The 19,693-nt window shown below is 43.3% G+C and overlaps 1 protein-coding gene across 1 annotated transcript; it reads right to left on the bottom strand.

Annotated features, from left to right (window-relative positions):
- Positions 1 to 8,815: 8,815 nt before the first annotated feature.
- LOC135458329 (keratin, type I cytoskeletal 23-like) lies at positions 8,816 to 19,013 on the bottom strand. Its single transcript, XM_064733393.1, has 8 exons — positions 18,384 to 19,013; positions 14,905 to 14,987; positions 13,413 to 13,569; positions 11,801 to 11,962; positions 11,585 to 11,710; positions 10,644 to 10,864; positions 9,942 to 9,967; positions 8,816 to 9,330 (listed from the first exon to the last, which is right to left on the bottom strand). Exons 1-8 carry the CDS (start codon positions 19,011 to 19,013, stop codon positions 9,227 to 9,229), a joined length of 1,509 nt encoding a protein of 502 aa, XP_064589463.1. The 3' UTR covers positions 8,816 to 9,226.
- Between the last annotated feature and the right edge of the window lie 680 nt (positions 19,014 to 19,693).

The raw sequence follows: 19,693 nt of genomic DNA, 5'->3' as shown, positions 1-19,693 counted from the left end.
CACAGCCCACTGTGTTTCACATGAGAGATGCTGAGGTCCATAGAGTGGCAGGAAGTGTTGAGTTCCAGCTTCCAGCAGAATGAGCCTCCAGCCCTCCAGTGTGGATGAAGTTGAAGCAAAACAAGTTTCCCTCCTGCCTCATCAGAGTTCACCAGCTAACAAGTGCCATACTGGGGGGTCTGTCCCCAACCCAGGGGGCTGTGGTCATTAACAGGAAACCAGCTGCCTTTCCATGGCATGAAGAGACTCAACCATCCCACTGCTGATCGTGTGGAGGAGGCTCCTGGGCTGACCGTGCTGTACACTTGATGCAGAAAGTGCATGGAGAATTTGTAAAGCAAGGGAAGAACCTGATTGCTGAGGGGTTGTTAGTGCTGCTGGAGAGTGGGTGGCAGGTGTGTGTTGGGACAGTGTGGAGGTGCAGCTCCTGGGGCATTGCACTGACACTGCTTCTGTGTGTTACTGATGTTGTCAGGTAGAACAATGAGCACACATGGCCTGTGTTAGTGACAGCAGCTGCTCTATGTACTGATCTCCCAGCTTGGGGCAAGGAAATTGGTGAGACATGGAGCTTTGGAGGCACCTTCAGCTTTCTGAGAGCACCCAACCCAGAATAGTTGGGTACTAGGGAATACCCAATATATTGGGGAATCAGTACTGCCAAGTCTTTACGTTACTGTGCTAGGGATTAATCTAACTGGTCTTGGCTCAAGGCAGAGAGTTAAACTCTTGTACTTGGCTGGTCTGGAAACACAGCTTCCAAACCAAAGCAATCAGTGTGCAGGGCAGGACTTTTCTTTCCAAGAGGATGCTGTGGAGTGTCTTTGGACCTTGAACTTCTTTGGGTGTAACTTGTAATAAAAGAGCCTTTATGAGATGTAAAACCAAAGTACACTGGCCATGACATCTGGTGTGTCATTACAGAGACTCAGGGTGGGTTGTCTTTTGTCCATTGAAGTTATTCAGACTGAGTAAGAATTGCTCATTTTAGTAGAGCAGAGTCTACACCTTTAGACTGTAAGAGATCCTGCTGGTCTTGCATCCCTTGGCTCTGTATCTCACTGCCTAGATCTCTGCAGGATTGTCTGGCAATCTAAGAACAAACATTCTGCTTTGTCTTCTCAATATTAAAATTAGTTTCCATGTTACCCGGGTGATATTTTTTTCTAAACATCATTTGCAGATTCTATTTTTTTTATTGAGTGAGCAAATGAAAAAAGAGTCAGTGATTTGAATTAAGGTAAGCATCAGGCTTAGGTCAGACATTTGCCTTGTGTTATGGCTCTGCTGCTTTTGTTCAAGCTGAACCTCCAGCAATTATTCTCCTCTAGACTATTCAGCTGAAGCATCCCAAGATGTATGCAAGAGGAAGCAAGGAGCAGTGGCATCATGCAAACCCAATGTGAAAAGATACAAGGCTGAATTTTCTTAGTGTTCTTTTTATTCTCATCCCTCATTTGTTTACTGACAATTTCTCTGGTCTTATAATTTCATATATGCTTCTATCCTCCCCAAAAAGCTAGAATATTTACAAGAATACTTGCTAGGATCAAGATAGATTCACATCAGAGGTGGGGCTTGCTCCTGGTTTTGGTTAGTACACTTTTTTCCATGTAATGTATCTTGGCTGGTTGTATCAATCACCACCCCTGGACTATGCCCAGGAATTATCTGCAAGAACATGGGCTGCCTCATTTTTATTTATTTATTTTCTTTATTGCTTGTAAGAGTAAGTTACCTAAATAGATGTTGGGCAGCCTAAAAATCCAGTACTGCAGTTTTGGTCAGCATTGAAGAAGTGCTGTAACATTTGCTGGTGCTTAGCTCAGCACAGCAGTTTCAGCTCCACACTCAGTTGTGGGAGCTGTGGAGGACAATCTGTGGGGTCACAGCTAGCACTTCCCTTCAGTGACATGCTTGCTCAGAGTGAATTGCCTATAGACACAATAAAACATTTATAGCCACGCTAATCATTTGTTTGATTTCATGAAGAAGTGTCACCTGTGTGACAGAAGTTTAATGTGCATTAGAGCACCATGGAGATAAGTTCTGCAGGGCTCTGATAATGTGGATGCCATTCCATCTGACTCACCTGTGCTAACCAGCCATGGGCAACCAGTCTGGAGAGTTCAAGGAAAAAAGACACACCCAGCTGTTGGGCTGAGTTTTTGCTGCCTTTAGGTGGAACAGATGTTTTTCTTTTGGCTGACATAGAGACTGAAATAAGGCAAAGTCTTCTAGTTCAGTCTGTAGAGATGATCCATTCTAGGAGTGAAATTGATTCTGAAAGATCTACACTACAGCCCTGAAAGGACATTGCTGTGCAAAGTGCATTCAAGAGAGATGCATTCCATTTTCAGTGTTCCAGCCTTATTCCAGTATTCACTATTTGTGGGTCTGACATATTCCCCTCCTTCTTTTCTTAATTACCTTTGCATCTCCTGGTAATGCCAAAGCCTGTGAAGCCTGCTCTCTCCAAAGAGCAAAGCAAGGTATTTTGTGCTTTGTGAATGGGATCAGAAGAGAGAAAGTTCTGGATGATGTCACCAACTCAGCTGGATTCATCTAAGCCCTGAGCATTTGCAGCTCAAGATCTTACACTGTCTGCCTCACGTATTTTTTTCCCCTCATTTCCCTCTCCTTTTTATCTTTTGTCCAATGAAAATATCTCAATCATCAAACCACTGCATCTTATTTCTTTCTGCTTGGAGCTTTGACCAGAGGGGTAAGTTAAAACATTACATATTTATGGTACTTAGAGAGGTGTTCCAGCTCCTGGAGTGGTGCGGGAGGCAGTGTGTGGGTTCCATCCCTCCCCAGCCACAGGTGGAAAATGAAAGTCAGGAGCTGCCTTTCCTGTCTCAGCTGCTCTCCTCGAACAGAATCAGATCTCAGTGCCAACGAAAACAGCTCCAGGCCACACAAACGAACCTTCTCTTTTTTCTTCCCCAAAAGTGCCATTAAGATCAGCTCTAACACAGGATTGCTGGCAGATCTCTCTCAGTTGGAAAAACCCCGTGCAACTGAAGTGTCAAGGGAATGAAAAAACCAGTGAACTGGAGAGAATTTCAGCCTACTGACTCTCAGTTCCATAATGCTGGAGTAGTTCAATACCCATGAAAAATGTTGCATATTTCTGTGATTCAGGAGGCAAATACCATTTTCATGGCCTTGTGCAAATATAAGTGCACACTGCTTGTACACTGCAAAATATACATACAAACACACTGTATTGCATATCTGTGTAGACATTTTTGCTAACTTTAAAAAAATTCTTATGGTTCTGGAGATCTCACTTGTGTCACATCAGAAGAAAAACTCATTTTTTTTCCCCAGGGTAAAATTGCACTCCTAATGTCAGGAGGTGCCTGGGCAGAGGCACAGCTGCAGCTTCTTGTTTGGGGACTGCTCTGGAATATCCTTTCAGTGCATCCCAGCGATCCCACGGCATCCCCACTCCCGGGGTTTGTACAACCAGGAGCAAGCTATGAGCTGCTTGGAATCCAAAATACCCTCCCAGCATCAAGATCTGTGTCAGGAACGCAGATACCAAAAAAAACAAAATAAAGGAAACAGGCCGAAAATCCGTCTCCATACTCCCCTGGAGGAAGCCTGGCACTGTTAGTAACGTTCATCGCACAAATCCTGCAGCAGAAATTTCCAGGGAGTTGTTGCCCAGGCGCAGGAGCCCCGGAGGAGCGGCAGGAGCAGGGACAGGCACCGGGCTCCGTGCGGATCTGCCTGGTTGTCACTAGAGGCCACCACCGGCCTTCGGAACGGAGCTGCCTCCAGCCCTCCCCGTGCTGAGCGCCGCGGGAGAATCCGTGCGCAACTTGAACGAGAGAATAAAATTTACGGATTACATAAGGAAATTTCTCGTATTATCCACTTTGCTGGCCCTATATCCACAGGAAATGTAGTTGCATCGCTCTTGTGACCAAACGTTTAGAGGAATATTTTTCTTCAGAGCCACCAGCCGTAATTATGGAGTTCAGTGCTGTGTATGGAGTGGGTTTGGAAGCAGTGGCAAGAATCACAGAATCACAGAATCACAGAAATTCTAGGTTGGAAGAGACCTTTAAGATCATCGAGTCCAACCCAAGCATGGACTGCCTTTCTAAATTCTGATATGTGAGTCTTTGAGGACAGAGAGTGTTCATTATCCTTTTGAATTACACTCTTTTATATGACTGGTGCTTGAGTATCTCAATTTTTAAGCAGTGATAGGCTGTAGACATTAAAGAAAAGGTTTCTTTGGTTGTGTTTTTAAGGTTTTTGTTCTCTACAGTAACAGAGGATACATTCTCAGAATGTCTTGAAACTGTCTCTTGTGAGATTAACCTGGAAGCAGAGCCTGGGTGCTGGAATGGCTTTCAAAAATTACTCATTTTTTTCATTAATAGGGCATAGGAATGTGTTCTCTTTCCTGCACAGGTAACTTTATGATTACAATTTCTGTCTGCTTGCAGCAACATTACAGATTTCCTGCTTTGAAATTGCTCTGGCAAGAGTCACTCCCAGTTTTTTGTTTGATGCATTTGATCTTTTATTTTCTCATATGTTGTTTCAGAGGTGCAGCGCTGAGCCAAAGCTGGTACTTCTCTAAAGGCAGCACACCTTTAACTTCTGTTCTAAGGAAGAACTGTAGTTTGTAGCCACTTCAGCCTGTTTGTTTCTCCATTTCCCTGCCTGCTCCAGCTAATTATGCCTCTTAATTGAAACACATTTTTCCAAATTATATTCCTCATTTTTGTTGCTTTCTATAGAGCCTAATTACAGCCCGTCACATTGGCTCTTTTGGACTTGTCCTTAGGACATTGGAAAGCCAAAAAATTTACCCCCGAAGTCTATATAGTTATTGAAAGTGTCTTTACCACAGCTGGTGTTATGATTTTATGCCTTTAAGCTTCTGATGCATATTCAGACATTCAAAAAGCAAATTAACATGTCCAGAAGAAGCAGCCCTGCACCTGCCTCACCATTAGATCATGTCTCACTCTGGGAGCTCCTGCCATAGGGACATTCCAAACTGTCCCACATTGGCACTTCTGTTTCATGGAATATTTTTGCAGACAATTGGTTTGTGGCAGTCCTAGGCCAGGGGCTCAAGTAGGTCATTTCCGTATAGTCACACAATTAAGGATATCATAAAAGCACAGCTTGAAAAGAATAAAAATTTTTACACAGAGAGGAATGGTGAGGAAATACCAGACATTAAAACTTAAGTTGGGATTTCACCAAGCCAATTGTTCAGGTAGAGTCAATAATTAACATGCTTTTGTGGTATAATGCAGGACATGGGGGGACAGGGGGTGCAGCCTCTCCAGCATTATTCTTTCCTTACTTCCCTGTTTATAGATTCGTCCTTTTTCTAAATGATTCATACACAGGAACAGGCATCTCCTAGCAAAACTTTAGAACCTTTATAGGTCAGGGTGTGGACATTGTGAAATGTTTTACCGGCTCTTCTACCTATTCTCTCTGCTTCAATAATCCATAGAACCCGGGGCTTTAGCAGTGCTACAAAGGCGAGATTTCTTTTCTTCTCTTTCTGAAATGACTTTGTTAATTTTGCATCCACGTTAACCAGGAAGGCAGAAAGCAAAACTTTTCATTGTACAGATGTGGCTGTTGATAAATAAGGCTGAACCCCAGCAGTGTGGGGCCAGCTCCCCAAAAGAATGTGTGATTAATAGCACAAACCATGACTGCATTACCTCATCGCACACTTCTTCCAGGGGATCAACACTTCACTTACCAAAGCTGCCTATTGTAATACACCTTAATAAGTTTTAACAATTCTACAAGTGAAATGAGCTGTGACTCATGCCCAGGCTGGAGTGCAGTCAAGGCTCTTGGAAATCATGCTGAGGATTATTCCGTGCAGGACTGCCTTAAATGGCAGGTGAAACTGCAAGGAGCCAGCTGTGAACGCTGATGGTTTCAGCCTCCTTTTATAGGCTGAGTTCCTGTATCTTGTTGGTTTGCAGAAGTATTGTTGCATCATTCACTTAGGCTGAGAAATGCTGTTCTCTCCTGCTCATGTTTCTTTGCTATCCTTTTCCATTTATGGGAAATAGAATTTATTCACTTGGAGGGTGTTGTTTTTAATAATACTTTATATTTTTTCAAATTGCACTTTCTTTGTGCCTGGGTCCGTCACTTTCTTGGTGTAGAAATGGCACTTCTTTGTGTATGGAATACTGAAGGAGAACAAATATGAGCTGGCAGAGTTTAATCAGTTTCAATACAACGAATTAACAAAGTCATTTTTCAAGCCATACATCATCACAGCCCTGAATATTTCCTTCCCTTCAAGCCACTGCTCTGAAATCAGAAGCAGCACTACCTGTGCTCCTAAAGTCTCCCAAATACTACAAAGCTGCCAGAGCTGCCAGCACAGGGTTCTGTGCAGGACTCATTTCAGTCAGGCTGTTGGCACAGGTACACTGAAGAACATCATCAGAGTTTGTGCAGGGTCCTGACCAGCCATAAACACTGGGAATGAATGAAGGGCATTATCTCTTCCAAGCCATCAGACACTGACAGGATTGCTGTGAGTGGGGAATGGCTCTTCAGGAAGTTGTATTATCTAATAGCTGGGCTAAGTAGAAGCTGTGAAGTGATGGATTCTAATTTAGTGGCTCTCAGTGACTTTCTTTGCAGCCTTGAGCGAGCTGTGTCATCTCTTTTTCCAATTTCTCAGGCAATAAAATGGGAATGATAATACTGCCCCCATTCATTATCTCCCTGACTTCATCTCTCAGCGTGGTGTGAGAATGTGATGTTAACAGTGCATGCAAGTGGTAAATATTAGCATCATTATTTGTTATTTAGGATGCAGACCCACCCTAAATACATTTAGGAATGCATAGCTTATCTACCAGAGCACAAATTCAGAGGTAATGAGTAACCACCAGATACAGGGCACACGTCTGGTGACACAGTGTCACAAGGTGTTCAACAGAAAGGAGATCTGCAGTTCTACAGAGCATTCTGAAGCTGTGAAAGATTCTCCAGAAATCAGCAATTTTTTCCAGAAACAAACAGAATGTGGTGTAATGCCTATTTGTATGTTTAAAGACTAATTGGTTTACTCAACACTTAGTAAAGGACATTTGAATGGCTGTGTTGGAGCCATCAGTACATGGTGGTGTCAATAATGGAGTGAGTTGTGAGGATGGTGCTGTGAGCTGTTATAGTCTGACCTGTACAGAGTGCAGCAGCACAGGTGTAAGAGAAGGTTAAAATCATCAGAGTGGTGTGGGAATTCTGCTGCCTCTCAGCAGTGGAGAACAGGAATTCTGCTGCCTCTTCTCCAACACCCCTTGAACCACAGCTGAGTGTGACACAGGGCACAGGGAGCACATCTCACCTCTGCATGAGGGGACACCAGGGCAGAGTGAAGCCAGAGCATTGCTCAGGAATGTGAAATAAAGACAGGCGTGTTCCATAAGGCACTTCAATTATTTGCTTTTCCTTCTTCTTTCTTTCTTTTTTGTAGTTCAGCACAATAACCCAGCACAAAGCACATACTTTCCTTTGATGTAGAAATAAGGGGCTACTTAGAAGTTTTTATAATTATTTGTGTCACGGCGATGTGGCCCTGCTATGTAAATCTGATAAATGAACATATCTGTAAATAACACAGAAAATTGTTCAAGAAGACCTGGGCACATTTTGTCCAGATGCTGCAAACACCAGGTCTGGCTTGTTAGATCTGGTAAACCATAAGGAAGGACACTCTTAATTAGCCAGGAGTTACTAATCCTGTATTACAAGTTTTACCCAGTTTAAAGAAACCATTAGGTAATCCATCCAATGCTTTGGGGATCTCTTTGTGCAACAAGGGTGGAGAGTTGGGGTGCGGGGGGCAAAGGGGGATCAGGATCTGGTTGGAACATGCCAGTAGCAGAACACTGTTCCACAGAAGTGGACTTTGTTCAGTTTAATGTGCTTTTCCTTTGAGATTTCCCCTTTCCTTTGTGAGCTCTGTTTCAAAGGAAGGCAGGTATCAGGAGCCCTTTTGTGAGAGTCCATGACGGGACATGATGACAATGTCACTGATGAATGCGAGACTGCCCTGGACACGCAGGCTTTGGAATGCAAATCCCTCACACACTCATTATGTTCCATTTGGTCTCTCTTCCTTCTGCCTTACACTCTTCCTCATCTAAACATCCTAATGGTATTTCTCTTTTCCTTGCCCAGATTTTATCTTTGCATAGCTCCATTGCTGTCAGGGTCTGCTGCTGACTCGGGCATTGGGCTGAGCTGAGACAGGGAGGAAGCCTGAGTTTGGCTGAGGCCAACAGCTCTCCCTGATGTTAACATGCACTGTAAACATCAGTCTGGCCTGACTGCAGAACCAGTGAACATTAATTTGAGACCAAATAACTGAAATGGGTTTTTGAATTACCTGGGTCATCAAGAAAGAATGAGTGTCTGGAAAAGTACTTACAGGCTCTGAGGGAAAGTGTGTAAAGACAGTGCTAGAAAATTTCTCTCAAACTGAAGAATAAAGAAATGTTTCTGGGGGACTATTTTTAGTGAAGTGACTTTGTAACACTCCTACTCATAATGCTGTTTCAAATGGTGACATTGATAAGTTGTGTATAGGGGAGCTGAATAGTTTTGCTCATGTAAATGTCACCTGTAACTCGTGTCTCCTCTTTTCTTTTTTGTGTTCTTCCTGTATTGTCCCTCCTGAAACAGTGAGGCTTTGGCTGTCCTGAGCCATGGCAGTGACACTGCCACAGTGGACTGGACATATGCAAGGGAAAGCAAAATCAGATATTCCAAGGTTCAGAACAAATAATGCATAAAAATTTATTTGCTGCAGTGAGGTATATGATGAGAGGCATAAGACCAGGAAAAAAGTTGAGAGATTATTCCCCTTAAATTATAGCTAATTTGCAGAGCGATAACTGAATCCCAGATGGATATTCCTGCCCTGGGGAGATGTGCACAATACATCTGCCACTAGCTCAGCCAGTCACTTTAATTCAACAGCTTTTTTCCAGCATTTTGGTGACTAAAAGCCCCTTAAACTACCAAAGTCAGCTTGACCCAGCTCTGTGTGGCACTTTGCAGTGTTGGGCTGCAGATCATTTGAGAAGCGCGTTCACTACAGGATCCCTGTTTGACCCAGGGGAACCAGCCCACAGCACAGTGTTCCAGAGGGGCTGTGGGAGCTGGGGAAGCTGCTGGTGGGCAGAGCTTTCCTTCAGGCTTGTGGGGGGAGCTCGTTGATGGTGGAGGACACCACCTCCCCGTTCACACTGTCGTGGACAATCGCTTTGAGCTTTCGGTTGCTCAGCTCAGAGTGTTCTGAAAGAAAGCAAAGTTTAATTAGCCAAGCAGCAATGCTGAGACAAGGTGATGCAGGGAAAGCCTTATTTACAGTCATTTGCCTGCTGCCTCCTCAACAAAGTTTTCTCTACGTGTTTTCCTTAAAGTCAATATTTGTTACTGCTCTGTGTGAAATGTGCTGCCAGAAAGTCACCCTGGGTCTGGTCCAGGTCAGGGCAAATGAATAACACAGGGAGAGCCCAGCCAATGCAAATCCAGCAGATTATCCTGGATGTCTGCAGGTCATGCCCATGCCAGAATACAAGTTTCCAGACATGCAGATTTTTGGTTTGCTCTCAAGCCCTAACGCTGTTTTAGTCACTCAGTGGAGTCTCCTTGCCATATCCCAGGAAAGCTTTAGTCTGGAGCCTGAGCTGTGGCCACTGACAGGGCTGGGGCTCAGGCACAGCCCATGGGCTCTGCAGTGAGCCCTTCACAGCAGCCAGGAACTGCTGAAATGCTTCTCAAAGGCCTGCTGTGCACACCTTCCACACTTCACTCAGGTGAGGTTAAAATTGCCCTGAGTAAAATTTGATTGGAAATGACAGTAATTAAGAGTCACTACAGAGAACAAAGTAAGGAACTTTTACCTTTAGTTTCAGATTTTCTTGCTGTCCTGTGAAGATAATGAAATAGAAAATAATGTTAATTATTCAATTTTAAAATGTTATTTGTCCCCTTCTCACTGTTTCTAAGGAGACCTCATCCCGCTATAAGATAAAACTTTTAGAAAAGAAGGCAAAAGAATGATGCTTTTATACCATGTGAGCTTTCCCTTTGGTAGATGCTCTCACTGGAAACATCCCTGGGCACATTCACTACTGCTCCCAGGGACAAGTGCATTGGTTCTTGTGTATTTGGAGTTGCTCAGGTTGATCCCAGTTTGGTTTCTGACAAATACCCTCACACTTGGGGCCCCTCTGTCCTGCCTGCCTGAGAGTCGCAGTTCTAAACGCTGCTGCTCTTCCTTTTTTGACTTCATACAAATCAGATGAGAGAATAAAAATGAGGCCAGCATTCTGCTATGCTGAGATGGCCATGCTGTGGGAGTGGAGAATTTTATTCTTTTTTTAATAAAAAGTTATATTAATTTAGGTAATCCAAATTACATGGGTACCAGTGTCTGTACTCTAAGTAGCTCCGGCTTTTTATTATGATCCGTCACATTAAAATACCAACCCTTGATGTAGTATGGGACTCACAAGCTTTGATTAAGCATAAACAAACAAACAAATAAATAATCCAAATATGAGGACTCTTCATCTGTTCCAGTCAGGGCAGCTCTGCCTTACCCGTCAGCATTCCCTTCCAGCAGCAGGCGGTATGTGGAAATTTCCTTTTCCAGGCGTGTTTTGATCCCAAGAAGAACTTTATATTGGTTATTTTGCTGCTTCATGTCGTGACGAACCTGGCTCAGCTCCTCCTCACACCTGGAGATGATCTGCTGCATGTTTTGAAGTGCAGCAGCGTAATAATTCCGAGTGTCAGCCAAGGTGTCTTCCAGCATGTGCTTCTGATGGGGCAGATAATACCAAGACCATGATTATTATTTATGTGGTAGATACAACACAGAAATACCAGCAAATTTGGTCTCTAGCTAGAAGATTGCAAAATTAAAGCTGTGGTAATTTAAACACTTATGCATTTGCATAACTATTCTTGTGAAGGCAGCAGAACCACAAAGCTGTGCCGTGTGTGCATGAAAGGCAAAACTGAGTCATTTATCCCTGCCATATCCGTTCTGCTCAAAGCTCTGCTCCTGACACTGCTGTCTGTCCTGTCTGTTCTGCATGAGCTATCCAGAATTGCTCCAAAGTCTCCAGGTCTTTGGGATGTCAGCTTTAACCTGTGTAAGGCCATGTAATATTTGTGAAAGGTCCCCACTAATATTTTTCACACTTTGTGTAATTCATGCCTGATAACAGGGCTTGTAAATACGAACTTTGCATTCTTTGTGTTACTCTTTTCTTTCTAGACCTGGAGTCAGCTATCCCTTCTTCTCCTCATATTTTGTTGTAAGGAGACATACATTTTTCACTTCCTGATCATGGTTGCTGAATCTATTTTGCATATTTTGGCAAAGTCGAGCATGATCTGAATTCCACTTTCCCTCATACTTTAACAACTGCAACAAAGTTATGCTAGGCTGTGGATTTAAATGGAGAATTGGTCCATGACAACTTCTGAGAATCCATGGAGTGAGTGAGCAACCCAAGATGTCTGCAGCAGATACCTTACTAATCTGTGCCTGCAGCTCGATGTCCAGGGATTGCAGAGTTCTCCTCAGCTCCTTGATCTCGTTCTCGTTGCGCTGGATCTGCTCGGGATTAGGGGTTGCTGCCAGGGACATTGCTGCACTCTGTGGAGCAGAAGCAAGAGAAAAACTCAGACTCTGCTCAGGCAGGTGCAGCCACGGGGGGCTTGGAAATGAGCAGGGACTAGCTCTTACCTGTTCTTTGTACCAGTTGTCCAGGCTTTGACGATTCTTTTCAATTATGGCCTCATAATCTTCTCTTATTTCTGCCAGAATCTTGCCTAAGTCTGCAGGAGGGGCCGCGTTTACTTTCACATTGACTTTGAAGTCTTGTGAGGAGCGATTGGCTTCCATGTCCTGTTCATGTGTCAGAGGGAACAAGCAAACTTGTTTATAGAAGTAGAAAGTTTTCAGAGAGCCACAGAGTCCCAGAGAGGTTTTGGGGTAATTGTTATATATACATTAAGTTAACATTATTTGAAAAATTTATATATTGATAATACTGTGATGTGAATTAAACCAATGACATAGTTGCTTCTGAGGCAGAACTTAATAAAAAACATGCAAGAAGATATTTTCATAGAACGTTTCTTGAAGAAATGGACTCAATGAAGAAGCACTGGCATTTTTTTATTTATTTATCCATTAGAAACCTAAAACCTTGATGAAAATCTAACAGTAATTTCATCTTTCTTACCCTTTATGTTAATATTTATGGAACTATAACTAAGTTTACAGGAGAGTAATGTAAAAGTTCTATGTAATTGTTAAAGGAATAATTGGATTAAAGCATATAATTACTGTGTAAACAACATAATTATAGGACCAGTTGGGCAGGTAGAGTAACATTCCTTTCGGTGTAGCACAACCTTCTGTGCCTGGTACCATTTTCAAAGCACCCAGGCAAAGAAGCCTTTTGGGGTATGACATCATGGAATGCAGATCAGCTGGACACAGGGATGGCTCTGCTGGTCCCCTGTGTCCAAGAACTCTGCTGGGCTGGAGGGGGGTCAGCCAAAGGCAGCTGCACCCACCACTGTGCACCCTGTGTTTAATTCTCTGCTTTAAAAACCCACAGACACTGAGCAGGATGTTTGGTCCGGTGTTGGGTAATAACTGCAAACAACACCAGATCAAGCGAAACCAGCGTGTTTCAAGCAGTGGAATTATAAATGTGGGAATAACAGAGAGCACTGAGTATAGCTTTGGAGAATTCAGAGTAGTGTGGCTTTTAAAAATTATCTAATTACTGTGTTTAGGATTATGCAAGAATGAGTAATTTTGCCTGACTTCACCAACCATTCTTTTTAATTTTGATCCTTCAAGAATTTGAGATCTGTTTTGCTCAGGTTAGCCTGTTCTGGGTGACTCTGCTTGAATTTAGGGGGGTGGATAAAGGGCCCTAAAGAGATCCCTTCCAACCCTCAACGCCTCCATGCTTCTGTGAGTATGGGAAATGATATATTCAGAACTGAGGAAAAAGTCTGTGATGACTAAAACCCGGCAGCACTCTGTGTATTTATATCTAAGTCTTTCTGAGAACATTTCTGTCCAATATGTCAGTTATTATTAGCTGTGTATGACAGATGGGTGGGAGAGACTCCAGCAATCTGTTCTCTCTGAAACCCCAGTGTAATTGGTAAAGCAGACACAGGCTTTTTGCTTCACCTGACTCTGATTGGTGCCTCAGAAACAGGATTAGGTCCTGAATCATCAATCCCACTTACAGATTGTGGGTCTTACTCAGTTAATTACACGGTAGTAAAGATTTGTGCAATAGGATTTTACCAAGTGGAACTTTTTCTACCTCCTCATGGTCTTTCCTCCTGAGGATGTGCTCTTCTCTCAAGCCTTCAATTTCCATTTCCAGATCTGTGGTAATAATGGTCATGCCGTCGAGCTCCTTCCGCAGGTTCTCCACATCCAGCTGCACTCCCTGCCTGCGACACTTCTCGGCTTCGTATCTTTGTGAGGAAAGAGAAGACACAACCTGCATGTTGAGAACTGCCCGACTCTTGTATAAGGAGAAATAGACTTGCTCAGTCTATGTAGGGAACCAGAGAAACCTATTCTGTTTCTAACATCTGTTATTTAAATATTTTTGGATAGTCTTAACAATGAGTTTTATTAGTTTGCTATTTCACTTTCCTCTCTCTCATAACTTCTCCTCTATAGTAGGAAATAAAATTTCGTTTTTGCACCTCCCTTTTTGCATGTTAACATTCACCCAGTTGTGGAAGCTTTGAGAATACAATTCTCTGAAAACACTATCAGCAAGCAGTGATTGCTTTAGTTTTTCCAAAATGGTAACCTCTGAGTCCTTGAGAAAAACAAGGAAAATGTGATGGAAGCCAGTTACTAACATTCCTCTCTAACCTCTTGCAGTGTCTGTAGTGAGCCAAAGGAAGGGAGATGCTGCTGTGTCTTCCCTTGGGCATGGGAAGCAATTTCACACCTCAGCATCTCTCCCTTTACTCTGTGTTTTGTGGGCTCTATTGGTGCTTCTCCATTCACCCAGTGAACTCAGTCTGAGTTCCATCCCTCAAAGCCGTTCCACTGGTTCCTTTTGTGACACCACTGACTGATAATAAAAGGCTGGCAGTGCTCAGGGTATCTGAGTTTGTCACAATATTACCAAAAGCTGAGATATTTTTATAGCTGATCATCAACTGCTAGAAATAAGAAAAATCTTCCTGATTCCTAAGAAGTCTTACTTACAGAAGTGTCAAATCCTTTCCTTTGGAAAGACCTGCCTGAAAGTGTTCTGTACAAAATTGTTGTCTTTTCAGTTGATCTGAGAACTCTCTGTCAATGTACAGAAAATCAGACTGTGCTGGGAGCCAGTGATGCACCAGCTCAGTTACTGTGCTCAATTCATGGGACTCCAAAGCAGAAGCCACACGAGGACAGGTGTTCCCTGCAGAGCTGGACAGAAGAGGTGATAAGTCCAGGAAATAGATTTGGGCTGGACTGGGAAGTGCAGTGCTTAGAGGGGATAATTTGTAATCCCAGATGACAGTTTTAAGTGCCTTTTGTGACAAGTATCAAGTGCCTGCTGTCAAACCTGCTCGTCAGGACCTGCACTAAGTATCATAAACAGGGTGACTCAAGGTTCTTCAGCAATCATTTGTGGGTTTTACATGCTTTTGGGTTTTTTCCCCCTGTTCTACGTTGTTTCTATTCATCCAGTTTCAGCAGAAAGCCTCAGTAAAATCTCTTCCCTATTGGATTAGCAAGAAAAATAGATGTTTAGTTTAATCCTCTTTCAAATCTAATGAGGAAATGAAAGAAGAGCTTACTTGAGCCTGAAGTCTTCAGTTGCCATGTTAGCGTTATCAATTTGTAAAAGGATGCTGGCATTGGTGATCTTGCTATCCTCAATCTGGAAAACAGAGAATCCAACAGGAGAGTTGTTGTTGCCATGGGATGACAGTAAATAATCTGTGCTGGTTTAGCCTCTTTGCTGCTCAAAGGAAGCATCTAAATAGTGGAATTCCCATGCTAAGGAGACCACAGGAATAAAAGCATTTCAGTTTCCTTATTCACCTGGGTGTTTTGCTATTTTGCTCTGTAATCTTACTTTACTCTTTTTCTTACTTTTTTTTGAGGGAATGAACCAGGAGGCATCATCTTATTCCTGCCAGGTAGAGGATATGAATTTCACACAAACTTCATGGTGTATTACAGAGTAACACTCACTGCCTTCCTCTGGTTTTGAGACCGGATTCTGCTCCTGTTCAGCATTGCTGACAAAGCTGCCTTGGGCATCTTTAGGGCAAATTTCAGTAAGAACCATTAAGCTGTGTCTGACTACAATCAAAATACTGGAGTTAATGTTATGCTTGTGCATGAACACCCTGCTGAGCTGGTGGTGGTGGCAGCCACTCACTGGCAGGACCCTCAGCTCACCACAGGCTTCAGCCTGGAGTTGCATGCACAGCATCACTGGCATCTGGTTGGTGTGGTCCATTCAGTTATGCACCTCTGAATCAACCAGCAGCATGCAGTGATTGATTCAGGTGTCTGATTTTGCTTTGGGATTTGAAAATTGCCCTAAAAGGTGCAGGATGAAGCATGATCTTATTTCTTTAGTGCACTCAGCACTCACTGGAAAGGCTCATGCGTCCCTGATAACATGGAATAGCTTTTAACTATAGACCTGAGCATGAAAAGTTCAGCATTCCGTGCCAAATCTTTGAGAGAACTCCAGCAGGAACTCACACATAACTATCAGGAAATCATAAATGCAGGGCATTGTGTACTTTTCTAACACAGAGGAAAGAGAATTGTGGTTGCCATCCCACCAGCTACCTTCCCTCAGCATCCACAGCGCAAACCAAGGGGCACTGTGGCTGTACAGAAGTCATGTACAGAGCTGTCAACACCTTGGAGTAAATTTCCCACACCTCAATGAATCACAAAGAAACAAGGAAATGATAAAATTCTCCTTAAGTGTCAAAGGTTCACCTCGGTCGTGAAGGAGAAGGTGCTGTGAAATGTTTAACTAATCTGCTCACAGACTGTGCATTGCTGCGCAATTATCCGCACCTCGCGTACTGCCCTGGGACACCACCAAGGCCAGCTCAAGAACTTTAACAATGCCCTGAATGCCTGGCTGCCTGGAATTTGGTGACAAAGAAGAGGCAATTCTTGAATCCAGCCTTGAAAACAACGTGAGTTCCTCAGCTTTGTGCTGTGTACAGAATTGCTGTGGGACTCTGTGCAATCTGAGCACCGGTCAGTGCTTTGCCCACTGCTGTGTGGCCCCAGTGGCTCTGCAGCCAGCAGGAGATCTCACATGTGCCAGTTGTCTCTCAACAATCACATGGAATTCCTTACTGCATCCAACAGGAACATTTGCAGACTCTAGTACCAGTCTGCAAACTGTCAGCTTCATTAAGAACTCTCACATTATTATTGTATAGGAAATATACTCCAATTCCTTCTCAAAACAGAGATTTCCCAAGAAGGCTTCCTGCACTGACTTTACCTCTCATTCTCCTGTCCTTTCTTCCATCTCCTGGAATGCTCTGTAGATCACTTTGCTTATTTAGCAGCACAAGGTGTTTGAATGAGACAGTTACCTGCAGAACAGGTGCTATTTCATTGTGTATCTGGGTTAGGATGGAGTTGGGCTGGAGCAAGGCTTTTCCCAAAACTTGTTGCTCCATCAGGCATTAATCCTGAATTCAGGTATCCAGGAGAGTGTGGTTAAAAATGTAGAAGCCAAATGATTATATGCCTCCAAGTTCAGACAGGCAGCATATCATAGACATGCTGGATTATTGGATATAGGACCCTAAATTTAGCCTAAATTTTATTTTAGGTGCTAAATTAGTTTCACCCTTTAAATTAACATTTAATTAATTTAATTATGGTTAATAATTAGATGCTATATTTTCACTCGTTTTACTGGCAGACATGCTGCTAATTGCAATATTTTATAGAGAAAGTAAAAATTCTGGGTTCAATCACTGAATTGACACCTGTAAATGATCCTTTCCTGGCCTTTCATTTCACATCCAGGACAGCCACAGGCCTCCAGGTGTCTGTGGCCAGGGACAGCTGTTTAAGGGGTGACTGTTAAAAATAAATGGTTTGGGTACAACCTACTCAAAAGTGAGGGCTTCACCCCAATCAACATCATGGTTTTATGCTTAATGTCTTCCTAAATCTTTCTGATTTACTAATTCCAAATCAACCTGAACACATGTTCTGGATGAACAAGTTTTTATTTCTCTTTCTGTAAAAAAGGAAAGTGCCCAAGTGCCAGCTCTGGGGATGGTGACCTTTCTTTGTCCTTAAAACAGAAATGGGTGATGACAGTTCTGGCTCTCCATACACAAGCTGTGGTCCGAGCACCTCACCTACTGCCTGGAGGCAACACTTTTAGCTGTGAGCATGGAGTTTGATTAAGTCCTTGGCCCCAGTCAGCAAAGATGTGAATTAATACAATTTCCAAGCCTTTTTAAAAAGAATTTCTCAGGATCTTGAGAATGCCAAGTAATTATATTATAAAAAGTGGAGGGCAAACGACAACATTGCTTTTGGAAGAGCTTTGCGTTTTGCCCCATATGGGTATGTAAAGTTAATTACACTGATTAGTCACACAGATGGTTACAGTGCTAAGGATGTTCATTATGAATACAGATTAATATTATGCTTAAATTTGAAGACACGTGAGTTTGGGAGATTGAAAGAGTTACTGTTGAACATTAATATTAACTACTGGCAGGAACCAGAAATTCTCCTTTTAATTATAGTGAAAACATCCACAAGGAATTTGTCACTGCTATTTTCTTAATTACAATGAAGTATTTTTCCATCTGATTACATAAGCTCATTGGTCCCAAAACTCCTGTAGTTTCATTGTCTGCTACCGCAGGAATCAAAGAGCTGGAATGCCCCAGTCTGTCTGGAGACAGCGGCAGGAGAGGGGCAGGCTCTGCACTCCTCCTGCTTTGTAATTTGCTCAAGACTTATGCAGTCAAAAAGACCAAGTTCTGCCAGCAGCAGTTACTCAAACCCCAGTTTCAGTACAGAAAGGAGCACTTGGCAGCACAGCCAGTCTCTGCAGAATCCCCCTCGCCCCCTTCCAGCCTTCCTTGTGCCCATTCTCCTCCTTGTGAACATGAAGAATATCCTGGAACTGCCTTTCTAAGGATTTCTAGCATTTCAAAGCTTTTATTTAACTTTGTTAAAGGAAAGCCATCAGCATAAAGTAGAACCCCAATTCCTTAGAAGAGCACAGAATGACACAGTCCCAGCTCTGACTTACCTGTCTTTGCATGTCAGTGACGTTTTGCTCGTACTGGTTGAAGTCATGCCTCTTTCCATGAGACTTTGTCCTGTGCCACTCTAGGATGCAGCTCTCCAGCTGAGCGTTGGCTGCTTCTAAGGCACGGACCTTGTCCAGGTAGGCAGCCAAGCGCTCATTCAGGTTCTGCATAGTCTGTTTCTCATTCCCACCCAGGAAGATGCTTTCCCCATAGTGCTCGCCGAAGCCTCCCCAGGATGCCCCTCCTGCAGCCAGCCAGAAGGGTCTGGCAGAGGAGAAGGAAGGATGTGTGCTGCTGGCACCGCCATCTGCACTTGATGCTCTGTAAGAAGTTCCTTGCTGGGCCAAACCACACCCTGTACTACCCCTCAGGGACCCAGAAAAAAACTGGAAAGGGCCTTGGCTGGTGCTCATGCTTAGCTCTGTGTGAATCGAACCCCAGGTTTGGCTGCCTAGCACTGAGCAGCCTCTTCGCCTTCCCTGAGCAGCTTTATGCCTTTTCCTGTGGGAGTTTCCCTTCGATGAATGACTACAGCAACAAGATTGTGTCATCACGAAACGTGCTTCCTCTTGGTCAATTCTGAAGCATTTATGAGCCTGCACGCTGTTGTTGTTTGGAATCAGCTGCATACCGGGTTGCTTTCCTTTCGCTTGTTTGGGTTTTTTTTTCTTTTTCTTTTCATATGATAATAGTGAGGTGTGGCCAAAATCCGTAGGTGTGGAACAGGATCAGTTCTGCCTCAGACTTCTCTCTAACCCTGTAGTTAGTATGTTATGTTTTCCTGCTCATGAAGAGAATAAATGGGAAGCTGGGATGGGGCTGTGCAGATACTTTCTGTGGTAATTCTCAGGCTGTAGAATTAGCAGCCCTTGGATCCTCAAACCTGTGGATTCTCAAGTGCAGTGTGTCCTATCAGCTGTCGAACAGCTTAGTGACCAAACAGCTTCAACCTGTGGGAGATGTGAGGCTTTCATGAAGTCATCCAGGTTCTAAACCAAATAAACCTCCAGTCCAGAGTCAGCAATGCCCAGCTGTTTCCTTCAGCTGCCCATTCCCAGGGGAAATACATGAGAATTAGATACTTTAATACTGATTTTCTCATTATTTGAAGTGCAGTCCTGTTTCAGTGGTCTTGTCTCAATAGGCAGCAGTGCAAAGGTTTCTTGCTGTTCCCAGCATTAATACTGTTAAGATATTTATCTTAGCTATAGAACATATTTACACCATGAGTTTGTAACAGCACTCAAAAGATTCAAACGATTATTTAAAGCTACCAACACTAAAAACTGACCTGGCAATCATGCAGGAA

Source organism: Zonotrichia leucophrys, chromosome 27, assembly GCF_028769735.1.
Source record: "Zonotrichia leucophrys gambelii isolate GWCS_2022_RI chromosome 27, RI_Zleu_2.0, whole genome shotgun sequence".
NCBI lineage: Eukaryota > Metazoa > Chordata > Aves > Passeriformes > Passerellidae > Zonotrichia > Zonotrichia leucophrys.
Note: the sequence above shows the minus strand (reverse complement) of the source record. Positions and strands in the feature narration are given on the sequence as shown.